General features: G+C 39.4%; 1 protein-coding gene, 1 non-coding gene and 1 pseudogene across 7 annotated transcripts in view; 2 read left to right on the top strand and 1 right to left on the bottom strand.

Annotated features, from left to right (window-relative positions):
* ADGRA3 (adhesion G protein-coupled receptor A3) overlaps nucleotides 1-20,671 on the bottom strand; it is a 118,748-nt gene that overhangs the window by 58,449 nt on the left and 39,628 nt on the right. For 5 of the 6 annotated variants that reach the window (XM_060148419.1, XM_060148421.1, XM_060148422.1 and 2 more), the window contains 4 exons: nucleotides 14,039-14,110; nucleotides 9,888-9,959; nucleotides 2,820-2,891; nucleotides 726-886 (listed from right to left, as the gene is read on the bottom strand). In XM_060148419.1, the coding sequence (XP_060004402.1) occupies nucleotides 726-886; nucleotides 2,820-2,891; nucleotides 9,888-9,959; nucleotides 14,039-14,110 (377 nt within the window). Of the gene's footprint in view, nucleotides 1-725; nucleotides 887-2,819; nucleotides 2,892-9,887; nucleotides 9,960-11,663; nucleotides 11,708-14,038; nucleotides 14,111-20,671 lie in introns of those variants that run through there. The other variant, XM_060148425.1, reaches the window with a different exon arrangement.
* On the top strand, nucleotides 7,665-7,998 carry LOC132519410 (large ribosomal subunit protein eL33-like; annotated as a pseudogene).
* Nucleotides 16,079-16,204, top strand: LOC132520128 (U6atac minor spliceosomal RNA). Its single transcript, XR_009540491.1, has one exon. It is a non-coding gene; the product is annotated as a U6atac minor spliceosomal RNA (small nuclear RNA).

Here is a 20,671-nt window from a genome sequence, read left to right as displayed (position 1 = left end):
AAAAAACTGATACCGTTGTCTATTTTCAAACACAAAGACTAAACTAGAACCTACCTCTATCATTTTAAGGACTGTGTTTGGTTTTCTGTTTTTTGTTTTTCATTTAGCACATGGTAAATGTGTTATTTCCCTCAAGCCTTCAGGTATTCTTAAAATTCATGATTTTCAACAGCTGCATACTATCTCACTGAATTGATGTGCCATAATTAAACCAATGCCCTATTTTTGAGAATTTAGGATATGTTCACAAAGTCTGAAGACTTACACACACAGCTGATGATTTCTTAAGAATTAACCCCTACATGAAGAATTACTATACGAAGTTGTATCAGTTCTTTAAGAACACCAATACATATTGCCAAACTATCCTTCAAAAAGGCTGTATCAATTCACACCCCACCAACAAAAAGTGTGATTGTATCCTGAGATTTTATTACTATCAACAAATTCCTGATTTGCTGTTAGAAAATCTGAAGATCTACACTATTTATTGAAACTGGATTTCATAAAGAAAGCTGTTCAGAACCTAAGAACTTTAAACACCCATCGAAAAAATGTTTTTTAATCCAGCTGACTTAACTATCAGCAAAAACTAAATATTATCAACTCCATGAAGACTGACAGTTGTAATCAGTCCCAATGTGTAAACAGAACTCCCAGTTTGTCAGGCAAAACAAGATAGCAAGTAAAATACAGTTAACCCTTTCTCAGTTTGTCTTCCTTACCGCACGTCAACAACTCCTGCTTCACACCTGTGACTGGCTGGGCCTGAAGAGACTTAGGATAAACACACCGTGTGTCCCGTACCGTGATGTTTCTCTCCTTTACCCAGCGATGCATCCACAGTATGTTACAATCACACAGCAGATACTCAGTCTGAAATTCTCTGTAGCATACAAAATGCAATTTAGAGGTTATGGTGAATGAATTAAATCGCATTTTTGCTTTATGTTGGCTTTACCCTTTGGGTGGCAAGCACATTCCTGCTCACCCTTACCATGCTACGGCACATACTGTACCATCAACTGGTTATGGTCTCCTTTCCCTTGAGATGACGCCAAATGCCTGACCCCAGCTCCCTTCCCCACTGATTCGGGGAGTGACTCCAGTTTCAATCAAAGTTGGTACGTGAACAAAATCTATTCCTCATCTATGTAACAAACTCCTGAAGCCCAGGGTACTGGAATACCACATCCCCATCCTCTGTGTCTATCAAACTGTTACCCTTTCATCAAGTCTGTGGTACAAATACTGGATCCTGAAGCCTTCCCCAATTTTTCCAGCATCACTGCCATGTTCTTGGCTTAAATACCTGCAAACTCTGTTAGTTCTGGCAACATAAAGCAATATATGACTGTTTCACATGGTTATATTCTGTTTATCTGACTAGGATGACTGGCTGACTTCTAATTCCTAAGCACCACCTTCTGGTCAGTTTCCAGCACGATCAGTTATAAACACTGGCAATTTTGCCCAATTTTTGGATGAAAGTACTTCCTACATTGCTGCTATCCAGGGTCTCATAAGCCAGATTATTTTTAAAGCCTTTATTTCCTAAACTTCACAGAAATGGCTGACATGAGCCCACTAAAAGGAGATGTTTTCACTAAAAAGCAGTTTTCTGGATAAGAACCGTAGCAGTACCAAAAAGACCAGATAGAGTTTGATGCCGTGTGATTCTAGAAGTACATACGTATGTCTGCCATGGGGAGAAGCACCGTGAGCGCCTAACCTATCAGCTACATCCCAATGAAAACTGCTAAATGAGACTGAAATGATAAATTTAGAAAACGAAAGATGAGGAGGAGGGAAGGGAAAAAAGGGAAGAAGTCAGCATACATCAAACAGAGACATCTGGCAGAGAAGACATTTTTCACTGGAAAAAGAGACTCAAGCCCATATGTTATATACCATAAAAATTTGAAAAACATTATATTTAACTGTAATTCCAACAGAAATCATTATAACTTTACTTTGAAATATATTAAGGTTTATCTGAAAATACAGTTAGCTTCAAAAGTAACTCCTATACAATCTCGCACTTAATAAAACTGTATTTTGGGGGGAAAAAATCAGCCAGTTCTAAAGCTACAGAGAAATTATGTAAATATGACCTTACGCTGACTTCATAAAGCAGGCATTCTATGTAAGCATGCCTAGAAATGTCAGTAATAAGTTGTGAATTCAGTTTGGGGGATGGAGTTACAGGATAAAATTAAATCGCTAAAGCATAACATAGTCTTAACTATAAATTCTTTTTTTTTTTTTTTTTTTTGCGGTACGCGGGCCTCTCACTGCCGTGGCCTCTCCCATTGCGGAGCACAGGCTCCGGACGCACAGGCTCAGTGGCCATGGCTCACGGGCCCAGCCGCTCTGCGGCATGTGGGATCTTCCCGGACCGGCGCATGAACCTGTGTTCCCTGCATCGGCAGGCGGACTCTCAACCACTGCGCCATCAGGGAAGCCCTATAAATTCTTCATAGGGAGGGAGGCATATTTTATACTTTGGGAATTTAATTAGCTGAACAAAATATTTTCTGATTTGGAAATACAAAGACAAAAAATTACCAATTTATTTACTTTAAATATAAATTAGAGAGACAGAGTAGTATTCTAAGGAGAAAATGGTTGTCCCAGCCTGAGACACATTATTAAGGTTTATGGTATGTTTTTCAATGTGAATGCAAGTTCTCAAGTGAGATTCTAATTATTGCAAAATCACAAGCTTTTCCTATGAAGTCTCTTAAGCCATATAATAACTTTTTAATTTTAAAACACTAAAATATATCTACTAAAACAGGAGAAAAATTCTTACTTACAAAGATCGTAATGAGCCAAGATAATCAAAAGTTCCTTGAGATAATGATGAAAACAAATTCCCTGAAAGGTTCCTGGAAAAAAGGAAATAATTACACTTTAAGCAATGCTAACAATTATATACCGTTTTATCTATTTTATATTTCCTAAAATGTCCTATCATTAACTACTGTTATAAAGAATTTATGAAAGTTGTTTTAAATCTTATGAAGAGAAACATCTAGTAAATATTTTCTCCAAAGCTGAAGAAGAAAATTGTTCTTAACCTTATATAAGGCAGTAAACAAAATTATTTAAAATTACTGCTGGATAAGGATTTTTCTATCAAATATCATGTGAACCTCAAAGTTGACTTCCTGAACTAGATCTTCAGTCATACTCTTATTGAAACAAGAATTATTCTTCATGTGTTCACTCAGTATCACATAAGAAAGCAAAAATTTAAAAAAACACGGAAAAGGAGGGTCTGAAGGGCCAGCAACAGCTGACAGTAACCCAGTAAAATACGTTGGCAGAGTGAAATGAGTCCAGGGTTTAAGACGAAAGACTTGGGATAGAATGCCCTGTTGGCCTCGGGCAAATTACTTAACCTCTCTCGTTTCCCCCTGTATCATGGCTTTAATACCTAAACACTTGCAGAGTTTTGTATGAACTGCAGAACAACTTATGCTACGATGTGAGTAGTTTGTTACACCCATCATGCTTTGACCAAATCATTTTTTGTGATTTCTTCCATGCTTGACTATAAGCTCCAGGAGAGGAAGGACTTGTGTGTCTTATTTACTGGGGTACCTCTGTCAGTTAGTAACAAACTGGGGTATATAGTAGGTGCTCAATTGTGGTGGCTGACTGTTCAGGCCCCACCTTTAGGAGGCGCTAGCAAGGACTCTGGGAAAATGGCAGCATGGTCCAACCATCACAAGATCTTTTCTGTGCCTACTGTAGTAACAAGAATGATAAATTTTGGGACTTTCCTTGTGGCACAGTGGTTAAGAATCCGCCTGCCAGTGCAGGGGACACGGGTTCGAGCCCTGGTCCAGGAATATGCCACAGAGCAACTACACCCGGGCACCACAACTACTGAGCCTGTGCTCTAGAGCCCGTGAGCCACAACTACTGAGCCCTCGTGCCACAGCACACCTAGAGCCCGGGCTCCGTAAAAGAGAAGGCACTGCAATGAGAAGCCTGTGCACCACAATGAAGAGTAGCCCCTGCTCGCCGAGTAGCCCCTGCTCGCTGCAACTAGAGGAAGCCCGCATGCAACAACGAAGACCCAATGCAGCCAAAAATAAATTTTAAAAAATAATTAAAAAAAAAAAGAATGATAATATTTGGACCTAGAGTTCTCAAGGAAGAAGTCCTGAGACCTGCAAGGAGGCCTGCCTCTCCTCCAGAGTTTGAGTTTCATCCTTCAAGTGTGGAAGAAAGTGACAATTGGGTAGATGGATTCTCCAGTGAGGAGAGGAGAGAGAATTGATGGGGGAGAGGTCAGCTGTTACCATGACACCTGCAGCAATGTATTCCTGGATGGGAAGACAATATTCTACAAACACCAATCCCTCACAAATTAATATACTGATATAATGGATTTCAGTAAGAACATCACTGGATTCATTTTTATTGCCTTAGGATTTTTTTGATAGAAAAAAGGCTGGATAAAATAATTTTGATCTTCATAAAAGAAATGCCTAGGAACTTAAAAAACAAAAAGAATACTTGCAAATCAAAAGAACCATGAAAGCGATGCCCTTTTCTTTTTTGGCCTATCAGAGTGAATACTGAATGTGGATTTCGAAAAGGGTACAGCTGATGGAGTGTAAATCACTGTAACATTTTAAGAAAGTAACCTAGATGCAATTAAAATGAACAACTATACTTTTATGAAGGTACCCTATGTGAAATTATATGACTTCTGGGATTTACTTTAAAATGTACGCAGGAAGACAAGAGATGTGAGGTGTAACTAAAACAAGACTGGCTATGAGTTACTAAGTGTTGAAACTGATTGATGGGTCCATGGAGATTCCTTATACAATTACCTGTAATATTTTTTTGATGTTTTGAAAGAGTCCATAGTAGTAAGTTGGAAATAAAAATACATTCTACAAATATAGGATTTAAGTATAAACAAAATAATTGCAGCTTACAGGGACCATTAGATTCTAATTACTATGTAACTTTATTCTAATTATTAGGTATTATAATTTTTTTTTCCTTGGAAATCACAAAGGAGACAATCACATTGGAGACAGACATGCCATTCTCTCAGTAAGTACCAACACAAACCAATTTTTCCTCCAGTGTTGGAACAGACTGCTATTTGTTTGGCTGGACACCTATGAAGTAATTGGCTTCGGCTGGTGGCCATAAAAACCTACACATACTTTAAAACATTAAAATCCCATTCCAACTCTGAGGTGCTTACACCAAAAGAAGCATAAGGAAACTGAGAATGACAACCTTCACAGCAAAGACACCGCTCTTGTGTCCTAATGTAGTTTACTGAATGGGGTGGTAGGTGAATTACCCACCTACTCCCACTCATGTTGTTTCTTACTCTGTCAATTTTTCTTTACTTACTTTTTGCTACACAGATATATTTGTATTCTTATAAGTTAAGTGTGTATGATGCAGCACCTGTGTATATACAGGAATGTTTACCAGGGCAGATTTGTTAAAGGAGGAGGAAAGGAATCAGATAGTATCTACATTAACAGAGGAATAATTGACTAAATTATGATCTGTTCTATACTTGGAATGTTCTATAGCTATTCACATGAACTAAATCAATATGTATTCTCCTGAAAAGATATTAAGGGTACGTCAGTAAAAAATGTTTTAAGTAAAATGTCAAGTAGAGCACATCTTTAAAGCCCTATGCGAAAGCCTGCACATTTCGGCGGGGGGGGGGGGGGGGGGCGGGGAACGACAGAAAAATCTGAGAATATATACACCAGTTAGTACATGCTATCTCAGAAGGGTGTGTCTGAAGTGATGAAGGGGAGATTTAACTCTTGTTTCATATCTCTCTATATGGTTTATTACTTAACAGCACCAATAATTTTTAATTGTAAAAAGGAAGTTCTTATAAATATCACTCACCTACTACTTCTGATAGAAAAATATTAAAGGTATAATTTTCTTAGGGGAAAATAGGCTTTAAACTGACCAAAATTCATAAAGAAAAAAAAAGGAAATCTTTGCTTTTTTTGATCTCCTGACAATTTCTCTGTCAATTAACTTCCTAAGTGAAGGACAGAGACTTCACTGAAGTCCATTATTGGGTCCCATCTTTGTCTGTCAGTTACTCCTAGGGTTACAATGGGAATCTCTGGGAGGATGGTTTCACTTCCCAGAATTTCTCCATCAATAAAGGCAGAGATCAATACATAGAATTAATCAATTTTACCCACCACACCCAAGTCCACTGAATCCTCTGACATATTTTTAAAAAGCCATTTTTGAATTTTTACACTGAATCGCCAAAGCCAAGATGTTTCGATATGATAAGAAGTATGGGTGAGAATGCAACAGGGTATCTGCCAAGGTTTCCAGCCCCTTTGGCTAAGAGGCCAAGTCAGTCTGAGATCCCAAGTTCCAGGGTAAGCCAGAAAGTTCAGCTGAAGAGGTAGCTGAGGAAATAGCTAGAACAGTGATCCACTCTAGACTGATTTCTTTTGTACACTTACTCTTTGGGGTGGGAAATAGTAATTAGGGAGCTTCTCTGATTCCTAACCTAAAAAACGTACTACATGCAGTGGATGGACCTAGAGTCTGTCATACAGAGTGAAGTAAGTGAGAAAGAGAAAAACAAATACTGTATGCTAATACATATATATGGAATCTAAAAAAAAAAAAAAAGGTCATGAAGAACCTAGGGACAAGACGGGAATAGAGACGCAGACATAGAGAATGGACTTGAGGACACGGGGAGGGGGAAGGGTAAGCTGGGACAAAGCGAGAGAGTGGCATGGACATATATACACTACCAACTGTAAAATAGACAGCTAGTGGGAAGCAGCCACATAGCACAGGGAGATCAGCTCGGTGCTTTGTGACCACCTAGAGGGGTGAGATAGGGAGGGTGGGAGGGAGGGAGACGCAAGAGGGAAGAGATATGGGGACATATGTATAGGTATAACTGATTCACTTTGTTATAAACCAGAAACTAACACACCATTGTAAAGCAATTATACTCCAATAAAGATGTTAAAGGGCTTCCCTGGTGGCGCAGTGGTTGACAGTCCACCTGCCAATGCAGGGGACACGGGTTCGTGCCCCCGTCCGGGAAGATTCCACATGCCGCGGAGCGGCTGGGCCCGTGAGCCATGGCCGCTGAGCCTGCGCGTCCGGAGCCTGTGCTCCGCAACGGGAGAGGCCACAACAGTGAGAGGCCCGCGTACCGCAAAAAAAAAAAAAAAAAGATGTTAAAAAAAAAATGTACTACATGTCCCTTAACTAATCAGATTCTCTTTTCCACCTGTTAGACTGAGAAAATGCTATTCTCCATGTCTGAAATATAAATTGTTATCAGCCTTCACAACCGGCATACAGCCTGGCTTAGAGAGCAGCCCACACAGAACACCCATTCAAAGTTTCCTGATCCACAGCTCTAGAACTATGTCAACCCAAATTATCACAAGCAACTCCACTGCAATGCATTCTTCAATGTTAAGAAGCTACCTCAATTACCAATTTTTCTTAGAACAGTATTTAAAGGATATGTCAGGTATAGTTCTATATATGCCATATTGTTGCATTTAAAAGAGCCATCATCACCCTTTCTATTTCAGCCTTCTTGGACCCTGTGAAAGCCTGCTGGGAACAGGACTTCTAACAGGACAAATATGTCTGGAAGGCTGTGGTCCAAGGCCATTTTTGCTGGCTATAAGCGGGATCTACGAAACCAGAGGGAGCAAATGGCTCTCCTGAAAACTGAAGGTGTATATGCTCAAGATGAAACAATTCTATCTAGGCAGGAGATGTGCTTATGTGCGCAAAACAAAGAACAACACAGTAACTCCTGGTGGAAAACCTAACAAAACCAGAGTAATCTGGGAAAAGATAACTTATGCTTATGGAAACAGTGGCATCATGGTTCATTCTAAATTCCAAAGCAACCTCCTTGCTAAGGCCATTGGACAGAGAATCCGAGTGACAGTATACCCTTCATGGATTTAAACTTAATGAAAAGTAAATATATAAAACTGTGGACTTGTTTTCTTAAAACAAAGAAAAAAAGAGCCACCATCATCTATTATTGCATGGGCTACAAAATCATCTCAATCAATCTCAAAGTAGGAAACGTGGTAGTGCTATTTCTATGTTTTAATGATTCACCTGGATATATGTCCACTGTGTTCCATGACCTGTAAATTCTCACAAGTATCAGAGAATTGGTAAAAATGTAAGATACAACCCAGCTCTAAAACTTCCAAAAATGTTTGCTTTTAAGGCAGGAGGCAAATAATAATAATAATAGTAAGCATATAGTAACTTGCCTTAATGTAAGCACTGTCCCACACAGCTCTTTTGCCTAAAGAACATTTGCTGATCGGTCAAAAATCCCTAGACCAAAGCTGCATATCCATCTGAAACTAAAGTCAAGAAAATGGTCAAAAAACTTGACTCCCTTTTTCATTATTTGACTCATAGCTACCCAAAAGTATAACAAATTTTCTCCATAAACGCCTCAATTTGCCAATTCTTATACATTCCTTAAAACGAAAAATACAAAACTCTCGAGGTAATGAAAGCACTGAAATGAAATTGTTTGTAATCCAGCTACAAAAAGGGAAACCGTAATTGATTTAATTAATTTCTCGCTATGAGTAAAGCTGTACACCAAATCAATCTTTTGTTTAAAAACATAAACTTGGCCAACTATCTTTCCTCCAGAATTAAAGGGCACACTGGAAAATACAAATTTGCTGACTAAGAAGCAGAAGTAACTTTATTCTGTTCTGGCAAGTGATTTGGAGACCCCTCCCTTACTGTATAGATGAAATGATCTCACTACTTAAGCCGCTATAGCTTTTTCAAAGTTAACTTGAACGAAACAGAAGAAACATTCTAAAAAGCTACAAAGAGAAAGAACCAGGCATAGGTGATCTCAATACTAAAACTTCTACCCCTAAATCCTGCCTTTCACCCTGCACCCTATTTCTAGATTGCTCTTCTCTAAATCATGATTTTATGCCATTTTCCCACATCAATGTCTTTCAGTGGCTTCCTAGGGTTGAATGAGTTCTAAGCTTCAGTCTGCTTTTCATATGGTCTTGTATAAAGCTCTATTATAGATAACTGAACTTACTTCTACTTACTCTCAGAGTCTATTTTAAAAATAAAATTAAAATATATTTGATGGCATATACAAAGTTCTGCACTTATATTAGATACAAATTATAAGCTATAGGTATAGATAATTCAAATGCTAATTAATCCTTATAATAACTTTGAGGTATTATTAATCTTACTTTATTTATTATTTACTTTACTTACTTTATTAATCTACTTTTTCATTTGAAAAAGAGAAAAGCTAAACAACTCACCTATAATCACAAGGTCAGAGGTGTGATTCAGATGGTCATTTTACTCGTAAGTCCAACGGCCTTCACCTTGACAAACTGGCCTCGCTCTTATTTCTACCTCCTTTTATCATTTGCTTGACTTCTTTTCCTTTCTAACGATCTGGACCATCAGCTCAAGTTTCATCTCTTCCAAGAAATTTTCCCAAAGTGGCAAAGCTTTGATCATGTCTCTCAATGTGGACATGTTCCCTGGGGTATATACTACATCGTGTGTGTGTGTGTGTGTGTGTGTGTGTGTGTGTGTGTGCGCGCGCGTGCGTGCGCGCGCGCTGTGTGCGTGTTTGGGACGGAGGATATAATGCATTGTTATGTTCTCATGACATTATATCTCCATGATTAAATTTCCAGCTCCTTATATCCTACCACTTCTGTAACCTCTACAGTTGTTATTTTAATATTAAACATATAGGTGGTCATAAAAATTTGGGTACTGGTTCAAATGCTTCCTTGTATTATAATACAAAAGAAAGAGGTACTTACAGCCTAACCAGATTGGTGAGTCCTCGGAATATGTCTGCATTCAGACACCCTATTCGATTGTTTGTCAGATCCCTAGAGAGAAAGGGAAAAAGTGTCTTCAATTAGTTCTCTTGGTTAATGAAGGTTTCATACATTCAATATTCAAGAATGGCACCCAGGTATCACACAAGTCCTATCTCTTAAGCATCTATCTATCTCTTAAGCATCTCTGTGCAGCACTATCTCAAGTGCAGCACTGAGAGAAGAAATAATCCTTGCTTTCACTTACTTCTGGCATGTACAGGCTAAACGCTGTTTAATTACAGTGCCCTTGATATTTCAAGCATTTACTCCTGTCAAATGACTCAAGATAAACCCGAAGTAGTAAAAATGAGACTCCATCTTACTGTCTGTGATGATCTACACAGCCAATCATGCTAGGTTAAGTTAGGGAACAGAGCCTGATCTCAGGCAACATCCAAAGGACAATGGGTAAAAGGGCAAATTACCAAAATGCTGAAACTTTTATTTCCTCAAGAACATCTGAAACTTAATGCTTTCTAATTTCATTCCTTAAATACTCAGAAGTTTTGACTGTAATGAAAAAAACAACTGAGTTAGCTTTTACTTTACAGATCTGTCATTTATGCTCCAAGTCAAATTACTTTATAACTATATCTAGGTAACGGCCCATTGTTTCCAGTCACTCCTAACTTCTTACAGTTCCTATCAAATGTTACTTTCTATCCATTTTTTTCTTCTCCTCAAGCCATGAAACTTTTTTCCTTTCAACTGTGTGATAATTTTAGTAAGTATTTTGTTCTATCTTTCTACACTATTTTTCTTCACACCAAGCACAGTGAATACAATTTTACATTTCAATCAGATTACATTTTAATTGGGAGGTAACTGACAATTTCTTCAAATGAGACAGCATGGCTTGCAACATTTTCCATCAGTGGATTTTGTGTGAAAGCCCTAAAACAATTAATCTTAATTTTTCTCAGTTGTTAGATTTGAAATTATTGATCATTCTGAATTTCAATAAAAGAACTAAAACAAACTTTCTAAACCAAATTTTAAAAATATTTTTATCATATTTTCTTCAATGCCCATATTATTCTCTGTAATAGAAAAGCATATATTCTTTGAATTTCACTCTGAGTTACTCTTTAAAGACTTGTACCATCCATTTCTAAATTAAAACTGATTCTAAATTGTATACCTGGTAATGGGGAAAAAAATGTATTAGTCCGAGAGAAATTACAAAGCCTTTGCATTTGAATCCGGTACCTACTCATTAACTTTTTCCTCTAGATATTTCAAAAGCTAGTTTAGGTAATCCTGGTTTCCAAAAATTTCATAGCACTGCCTTCCCTTTCTTATGGAAACTTTTGATTAAAAAAAAAAATCTTAAGCAATGAAAGTCTTTATCTGCATTCGCTGTGCTCCAGCTCCTCAGAATATTAACGCTAAGTATTTTTAATCGTGTGGGACTTTTTTAAAATTTCAGCTGATTTTCCTCTATTTCTGGGCTTTACTGTTTAAGAAAATTAGGCATCATCTTGTGAAGTGTTGCTTAAACAAGCATTTCTGTGCTCTATTCATTATCTTGTCTCAATTCTGAGCTTTAAATGGTGCAACTACCACTGATTCTTTGGGAAACAATTTCATTACAGCTATACCTATTTAAAATGGAATTTAGGTATTGGTAATGGGTTTTAATTTGAATTGAGAATCAGCTTGAATTTGTTGATAAAGCAAAGGAGAAACTGAATGGGTCTAGGTTTTACCTACTTCTGGTAGTTTACTCTTCAGAAAGCCACTTAATCTTCCTGATCCAAATTATCTATAAAATAAAGGCAAAGGCATGGGACACTTACAAAAATACTTTACATGTGGCTGCCGAGTGAGATGCACGATTGAAATGAATGAATGATTGAAGGCCTCATAAGAAAAACTGCCTATAATCTAGAAGCAACTAGCAGAATATCTTTATATCTCATTGAGTTTACGTATAGGACTCTCTCAGCTTACAAGCTGTATACCATAAGTTCAATTACAAGTTAGCTGTTTGGAATTAAGAATGAATTTTCTAGTGGGAAGGACATTATAAATGACAATTACCTTCCTAGGCAAGAACACAAGAGACTACTTAATGTGTAATGCAATGAAAAAATGCTAAGGCAACATCTGGGACAATAATAGTAATTAAGTGCTACTGAACAAGAATTATATTTATTTTGGATAGCAGTACTTGAAAAATTATTCACTGAAGGGTAAAGAACTGGATGGAGCACCTAAGATATTCTACAGTATCCTTGAAACATCCTGATGAACCTGCTTTTTATTAACAGTCAAGTTTCATTCAATCTCTACCTTGACATGGAGATATTATCAGTATTAATCTCCCTATTACCAGAAAACAGAACACAGTGGTGTGGATCACAGAAGGAGAGAATGAGTGGACTTGTCTGGCCATATGATGCCACACTCCTCCCTCCTTTTGGAAAAACAAGTTGGAAGAAAAAATATTCTAGAAGTTCTCTAACTTCAGCATCAAAATCCCTAGGAGGGACTGTGGAAACAAAGGTGGTTTAGCCTCAGCCCCAGACTTTGATAGGGTAGGTCTAGCACCTACACTCCTGTTCGCCACATGAGGACTCACATTCCATCCAAACATGATGTCCGTTTGCCCCAGTAAGAAACAAGAAAATGACTCATTGTTATACATCAAGCTCCGTTAGCTGCTGCCCCTCCACTTCCTAATGACTGTTTCTGGAGATGCACGTAGCCTACTGACGGCCGTGTTCCGTGCCCCTGCCTGTGTCAGTATGGCTGAGTCCTAACAGCTTCAAAGACTCTTAGCAGCTGAACTCCAGCTACTGCTCCATCTCTCCGGAAGTATATTCCAATTCCATATTCAGGTTCTTGGTTGGTATATAACGATTCCACTGAACTGCAAACCTTCCAAGCAGTTCCTGAGTTCCCTTTGTATCTCTAGAGCCTGGCTCACTACTGGGCACACAGGATAGAATCAATGAATTTTTTTGTAACTGAATTGATGCTGATCTCTGTCTTCCCACTTCGATTACATTGCTATACCTGGTTGATACATTACTTTTACTGAACTCTAAACCCAGCTTGATCCACTGCAACTCTGACGCCACAAATCTCACCACATCAACTCCACAATGAAAAAGTTCTGCCAGTCCCTACTGTCTAACAAATAGATTCGAAATTCTTCAACGTGGCAGGAAAGCATCAAAAGCCTAGTTCCCCCCTGACCAGCTTATCTCCCAACGTTTTTTCCCCCTTTCTACTTGAAGCTCTGGCCAAAGGACATGTTCTTTCACACCTATGTCCACTCTGCTTAGGATGCTCGTTCTGTTATTCTTCAATATGTATTCACCCCTCAGGGGCAAGGTCAAATCTAACAGCTGGCCGCTCTCAAGGCAGGTCATTCCCCTCTAAGGTGGTCCCCCTCCTTTCCCTGGCAGATTACTATCATTATTATTTAGGATGTATTTGCATCATCTATTTGCCCCCAAGAGTCTGTGTGCTCTTCCAGAGAAGTCAGAGCATAAGTAAGTAGCCCACACTCAATAAATGCATTTAGAAGGAATAAAGGGTGGTGGGACAGTCCACATGGCTTGAGCACAGGGTGACCTCTCAAATATGAGCATGTTCACACAGCAACCGTGACATGAGCACAGTAAGGGGAGCAGGGGTGTTTAGCTTCAGAAATAATAAAAACTGGTCTTTAGGTTTTGAAATGATAATACATAGAGAAAATATACGGAAAAATGGCAAGATTTTAAATCATTAATAGAAAGGGGCCTCAATTTTTAGGGCATTTACAAGAGACTGTTTAAACGTATTCATAACTTGAAAATCATCTACAGATTATGGCAGCTGGCAAAGCCAACCATCATGATTTCATTACTGTAAGAGGGATGCAACCATCTATCACCAAACAAATCATATTACTGGAAAAATAAACTGCCTTCTAAGCTACTTACATTAAACACTCTGTTTCTCTATCTGGGACCTGGCTAGATGAACTTCTAAAAATTATTAAAAAGCCACTTTTTTATCGTGTTAAAGTTTAAAGTAGGTTAACAGTTACTTATAACAGTTCAAATTCATAAGTCAGCAATTCAAACACTTACAATCGTTTTAGCGATGACAGTCCCCAAAAGGCACCTGGATCTATACTACTAATAAGATTGTTTCGGAGGTCCCTGTTAAAAATAAAATAAAAGTTATTTATATCTTGACACTGTAAGAAATATTTAGGCACACTGCACCTATCTGCTATACAGAAAACAACAATAACAATAATAATAATGGGAGGAAACTGAAGCCAAAAAGGTTAGGCCAAAGTCATCCCAGCAGTAGAGCCAGAATTCAAAATCAAGAAATCTGGTTCTGAAGCCATTTGTTTTGGTCAATATAAGAATAAAGGTATATGTCAAAAAGATATGTGTCCTAATATTATTCCAATTCAACGTTATGACTAAACTACAATCTTACACATTATTTCTACAATCTCTTCCTTAGTATGCTACATTTCAGTTATCAAAATAAATCAGACTATATTTGTCACAAGCATAATTAAATTTTTTAAACCATTTTCAAAAATATACACTTTAAAATTCATGTCATTTGCTTATTCATATTTTTTCCTCCCCAGGCTTCTATGGCTAGGTTCTCTATAAAACAACATGTTCATTCACAAAATACAGCTCAAAGCAATGATCCACCAGCTCCCTATACAATAGCATCTGATAGCAGTCACAACTGACAGCAGTCCCCTGCTTATCCATGGGGGATACATTCCAAGACCCCCAGTGGATGCCTCAAACTGAAAATAGTACCAAACCCTACATATACTATGGTTTTTTTCCCTATACATACCTATGGTAAAGTTTAATTTATAAATTAGGCACAATAAGAGATCAACAATTAAATAGAACAATTATAACAATATATTGTAATAAAAGTTATATAAAATTGGTCTCTCTCTCAAAGTATCTTATTATATAAATGTATTGTCTTTTCCATCTTAACTAAGGGTTTAACACACACTGTGGCCATAACTTTTGCCAAGTGAGGTATGACGACAAAACTAGTACAAATTTTCTTCCTTTTTCAAAATTTCACGGAGAGAAGATTCATTCTTACCATGAATCTAATCAACCTCAGCATACAATTTTTTTCCTCTCCTTATTAAAGTCAAGAACTTTCACCTTCCACCTAAGGTGCTTCACTTAAAGGAAGCACCTTACAGCTTCTCTTTAGCACATCCAAACTGTCAGCATCAGTATTCTCATGCTTTGGGGACGCTATTAAGTAAAGCAAGGGTGACTTGAACACAAGCACTGTGAAACCTCAACAGTGGATCTGATACCCGGGACAGCTACTAAGTGACTCATGGGCAGGATATGCTGGACAAAGGGTTGATTCACATCCTGGGTGGGATGGCGCAAGATTTCATCACGCTACTCGGAAGAGTGTGGAATTTAAAACGTAGGCATTGTTTATTTCTGGAATTTTCTGTTTAATATTCTCTGACTGTGGTTAACCATAGGTAAATGAAGCCACGGACAGCAGAGCCTCGGATGGGGTGGGGTGTCTTTTGTATCCCCATTCTTCTCCAGTGCTCAGCTCTTCCATGCCAGCACACTACCACTGGGGGCACCAGTGAGCGTCACAGCCAGATCCCTCCTCCAGGGTGGATGTGGACCACCTGCTAAGGCGCTGCTGTCCTCTGGGTGCCTGGGCTCTGCTGAGACTCCCCAGTTGCCCCACACAAGTGTCCAGCTAACCTCTGTAGAGAGCTGACCATCACCCACAGGAGTGCTGAGAAGCAGAACAGTAGCCCACTTCCCACATGCCTGCCAGTGGCTGGCCCACAGCTCAACTCTGCTAGACACCCAAGGTAGGCCCATTCATCAGGACTCACTCATAACCTTGCCCAGTGGAGGCTTGAGTGGCCTCTGGTCATCTCTCAGAATGCCTCAGGTCAGACTGTGAACAGAAACTCCAATTTCTCTTCTTCTGGGAGTCTTTCCGGAACAATGGCAACACTGCCTCCTCCGTGTGTGAGCTTCTGACGCCAATCCTCGTAATTATCCATCACTGTCTTCATAATTATTCAGCTTAGGGATACACATGGAGTTGGTGAAACAATACAGAAATGCAGAGCAGTGTTGTGTGAAAGGAGAGAAGGTTAGCACTCCCCTTGACAAGGATGGAAGAGGCCTTCGGGCCTGACAACATGCATATGGTTAAGGCATTGCCACCTACTTCGTGGCATCTAACCACTGTTTTTGTCATACAGAGTGAAGTAAGTCAGAAAGAGAAGAACAAATACCGTATGCTAACACATATATACAGAATCTTAAAAAAAAAAAAAGGTTCTGAAGAACCTAGCGGCAAGACAGGAATAAAGACACAGATGTAGAGAATGGACTTGAGGACACGGGGAGGGGGAAGGGTAAGCCGGGACAAAGTGAGAGAGTGGCATGGACATATATACACTACCAAATGTAAAATAGATAGCTAGTGGGAAGCAGCCACATAGCACAGGGAGATCAGCTAGGTGCTTTGTGACCACCTAGAGGTGTGCGATATGGAGGGTGGGAGGGAGACGCAAGAGGGAGGAGCTATGGGGACATATGTATATGTATAGCTGATTCACTTTGTTATAAAGCAGAAACTAACACACCATTGTAAAGCAATTATACCCCAATAAAGATGTTAAAAAAAAAGAAATGCAGAGCAAAACGCAATGCAAACCCAGAGTGGCAGGTACCTCCCCGGGTTCTTTAGTCCCTCACTTAAGTTGAGAATTAAAAGGCCTTTCTGAAAGTAGTTCCTGGACCATCGGTGCCGCCTGTTATCACAACACTGAGGTGATGTGTCTCAGGATCTTTTATAATTATTGCCCCATCATGGCCATTCTAGCCTGTGAGAAGCAGCCTAAATTCTCAATAGAAAATCCTCAGTTTGCTTTCTCAAGCATCCAACTTGTCTACTTGTACTTAAGAAAAGGACACTGAGGAAGGCTGACTGCAGTGAGCACAGATCCACATGTTTCCTCCCAGTAATGAGGGAGGCACATTCAATTTTACTGACACCAGCTAATGAAAACTAACCATTGTATGGCCTGCTTCATAACTTGCTATTTTTTTTCTAATGGCTCATTCTAACTACATCTAACTAATACAGACAAGCTACAGAGTTAGGGCTGGTTTCTGGACAGGTTTCCTGGCAATTTCACAAAAGCATCCTGAGGAAACTGGCCCTCTGGCCCTCACAGTGCTGGTAAGTCACTGCTGTAAACCCAGCATTCTCGATGAGCCATCAACCGCGGCTTCCAGCACTATCCATGCTGTTTCATACAGGGTGACAGAGGCTGACCAGAAATTCTCGAGAACTCTCCTCTGGAAGCACAACCACAAACAGTGACTCCTGTGCACGTAAATGTCATACCCACCAGCAAACCCTGTCCTGCCTTTTCCGTGTCTCACTCCCACCCTAACACATCATTCTTCCCTAGCTGGACACAGAATTGCAATTGCACTCCCGATCCTCCAAATCAGAGCCAGGTTCTTCTAAATAAAACTGAACCCTCGGGTACCTTGAAATTCTTTAAATAAAGGAAATGACTATTAAACATAGTATAAAATCTATGCTCTGGTTATCATTACTAAATTAGTATTTCATTGACCCAAACTCAGATTTTATGTTCCACAAAGATGGGGCCTTTGGGAGGTGAACAGGTCATGAGAGCAGAGACTTCATGAATGAGGTTAACGCCTTCGTAAAAGAGACCCAGAGAGCTCCCGCATCCCCTTCCGCCAGGTGAGTGAGGCTGCAGCAAAAAGACAGCCAACTAGGAAGGGGGCCCTCACCAGACACCGAATCTGCTGGTGCCCTGATCTTGGACTTCCCAGCCTCCAGGACTGTGAGAAATAAATTTTTGTTGTTGATAAGCCACCCAGCTTATGGTATCTTATTACAGCAGCCAGAATGAGCTTAGACAGATGATAAGTGGATGAAAAAGTAAACCACGGCTGAGAAACAGAATTACATTACCTGACCTTAATGATAAAAATCTTTTTAGTAAATAAGAGTTAGCCACAGAATTATTAGGATATTCATAGTCAGACAATGTAGAGACCGCTGCATCTCATTCATAACCACTTACATGTCTCAATAAAGGTAGAGGGTCATGATGCAATTGACCTTCAAATAATTCAGAAAACGTGTACATGTAGGCATATTCCAATATAAAGGGAAAAACTAATGGCATGTTGTTACTAATTACTGGGTAAGTAAATTTTTGATATGGGAGATTACTATAGGAGATTATTCTTTCAATGTTTCTGTATGTTGAAAATTTTAATTAAAAAGTTGGGAACAAAAATATTTTTAAGTCCCAGGAATTACAACTAATCATCAGGCCCAACTTATTAGTTCCCATCTCCCCTCCCCAACCAACCCCAATCCTACACCTCAAAGAGATAAGATGATTTTAGGAGAAAATTCAATCAGTATGTTTTTGACCTATATTACACAAGCAAAAAAGTGCTGCAAAAAGAAATATATAATGTCAGTTCCATTTTTTCAAAACATGTTTCCCTTTTCAGATTTTAAACAGTATCTACAACAGGAAGTGATTTAGATAAAGCAGTACATAAATCTGTGGTCAGTGATGTACTGCATGTGTTTCTACAAAATATCTCTCATGAATAACAGAGGACTATAATATGATTTAAACATAAACTTTTTCTTCAATAATAAAGAATCCTAGACACATTATATAATATTTAATAATAGCCATATTAATCAGGTATTGCCAAAAGATATTTACAGTCAGATTCTTTAACATCTCCCACTACCCTTCACCAACCCACAGCTTCCCTAGTGAACACGAGTCTAACTTTAGGATCTACGGCTAAATCTGAATATGCTGCATCATTAAAATATAAATGAAAAGGCGCACAAGAATTGCTTAAACAAAATTAAAGGAATATCTTAACTGTTGTTAAAAGAGCTAAGTCCTTTAGGAAAGAATGCACGGTGTATCAGATAAGATGCTTTTTAGCTGCAAGTATCAGAAACCTTTACTTCAAAAGGCTTTAACAATAAAACAATAATTCTCACGGGGCTTCCCTGGTGGCGCAGTGGTTGAGGGTCTGCCTGCCGATGCAGGGGACACAGGTTCGTGCCCCGGTCCAGGAAGATCCCACATGCCGCAGAGCGGCTGGGCCCATGAGCCATGGCCGCTGAGCCTGTGCGTCCGGAGCCTGTGCTCCGCAACAGGAGAGGCCACAACAGTGAGAGGCCCGCGTACCGCCAAAACAATAATAAAATAAAATAATTCTCAGGCATTACAAGAAATCAACAAGTAAAGCAGCTTAAATGGGTGGTTCCATCCATCTCTCAGATCCACCCTTCTCAGAATGTCAAGTTTGCCTCCAGGCTGACCCTTAATCAGGGTGTGACATCCAGGTCCAGAAATCACCTCCAAGCACAGAGTCATGAAAAAGAATGGACACTCTCCTTGTATCTTCTTAGGAGCCAAGAAATCTTCCTCCAAGCCTCACAGTTAACTACTCTTCATCTCTTATTGGCAATGCCTCTATCAACCCCTAGAGAAAGAGATGCTGTGGTGACCTAGAGCCATCATTTGGTGTGGAACGAAGGCTGGAAAGTCAAACACATTGGCCACTAAGCAATTCTAGAGTCAGGAATTAAGAGTATATAGGGGAGGTGTGTCACTAAATACTGGCAAATATATAACACAACCCAAGAATAACAATAAAAAATGAAGAGGGAGGTGGGAGAGAGGAAGGATAAATGGGTCGATGGATGAATTGATGGATTAGGTTAGAGACTGTAAACCACATTTGGTTCCCTTGAGCAATGCCTAAGACACAGTAGTCTCAAAGGCTCTCTGTTCAATAAAGGATCCTCACCTTATTTATCTGATCAGCAACAACTGAGGCTTGACCCACACCCACCTCTCACTCCTCACACACTATACTTTCTCTGAGGCAATCTCATCACTACCTTGTCTCTAGACTCAAATTTGTATCTCTAGCCCAAACTTACCACTCCTGTGAGTTCCCTATCACATACACAGCTATCTAACTCAACATCTACATCTGGACATCTCACAGCCACCTCAAAAATCAGCAGAGCCCAAGTTCAATGCCGTATCAGAAACCCTAATCTGTGCTTTATCGAGCCCCCCAAGTGATTCTGATGCACATCAAGTTGGATAACCACCAATCCAGGCTAGGGCACTGGTCTCTAAACAGAGATTACGGGCTTTAAATTATCTTAGATTTAACACAGCTCCCTACTTCCCCCTTATCCTCACTCCTCATTCCAGCAGTCAGAGCATCTTCTGCTCACCGTGGCTCAGAGTAAAAGCCAAGGTCCTTACAATGACCTACAGGGTCCTCTACAATCTACCCCTCACCCCTCATACCTCTCTGGCCTCACTCAGCTCTCCTTGCTGTTCCTCAAACAAAAGCAGCATGCTTCACAGCACAGCCTTTGCACCTACTATCCCTCTGCCTGTAACGTTCTTTCCCCAGGTGACTCAAGGCTCAATCATTTGTGCTAAGCCCCTGCACTATCACCATGCAAAACTCGCATACACACACAGTGCTGACACACCCAAACTCCACTCCATGTTTTCTTTACTCATAGTACGTCATCCCTCAGTTCCAGAACCCCCACAAATACCAAAACACAGATGCTCAAGTCCTTTGTATAAAACG

The sequence above is a fragment of the Lagenorhynchus albirostris genome, chromosome 4, assembly GCF_949774975.1.
Source record: "Lagenorhynchus albirostris chromosome 4, mLagAlb1.1, whole genome shotgun sequence".
In the NCBI taxonomy this organism is placed as follows: Eukaryota; Metazoa; Chordata; class Mammalia; order Artiodactyla; family Delphinidae; genus Lagenorhynchus; species Lagenorhynchus albirostris.
This window is presented reverse-complemented; position numbering and strand designations above follow the sequence as displayed.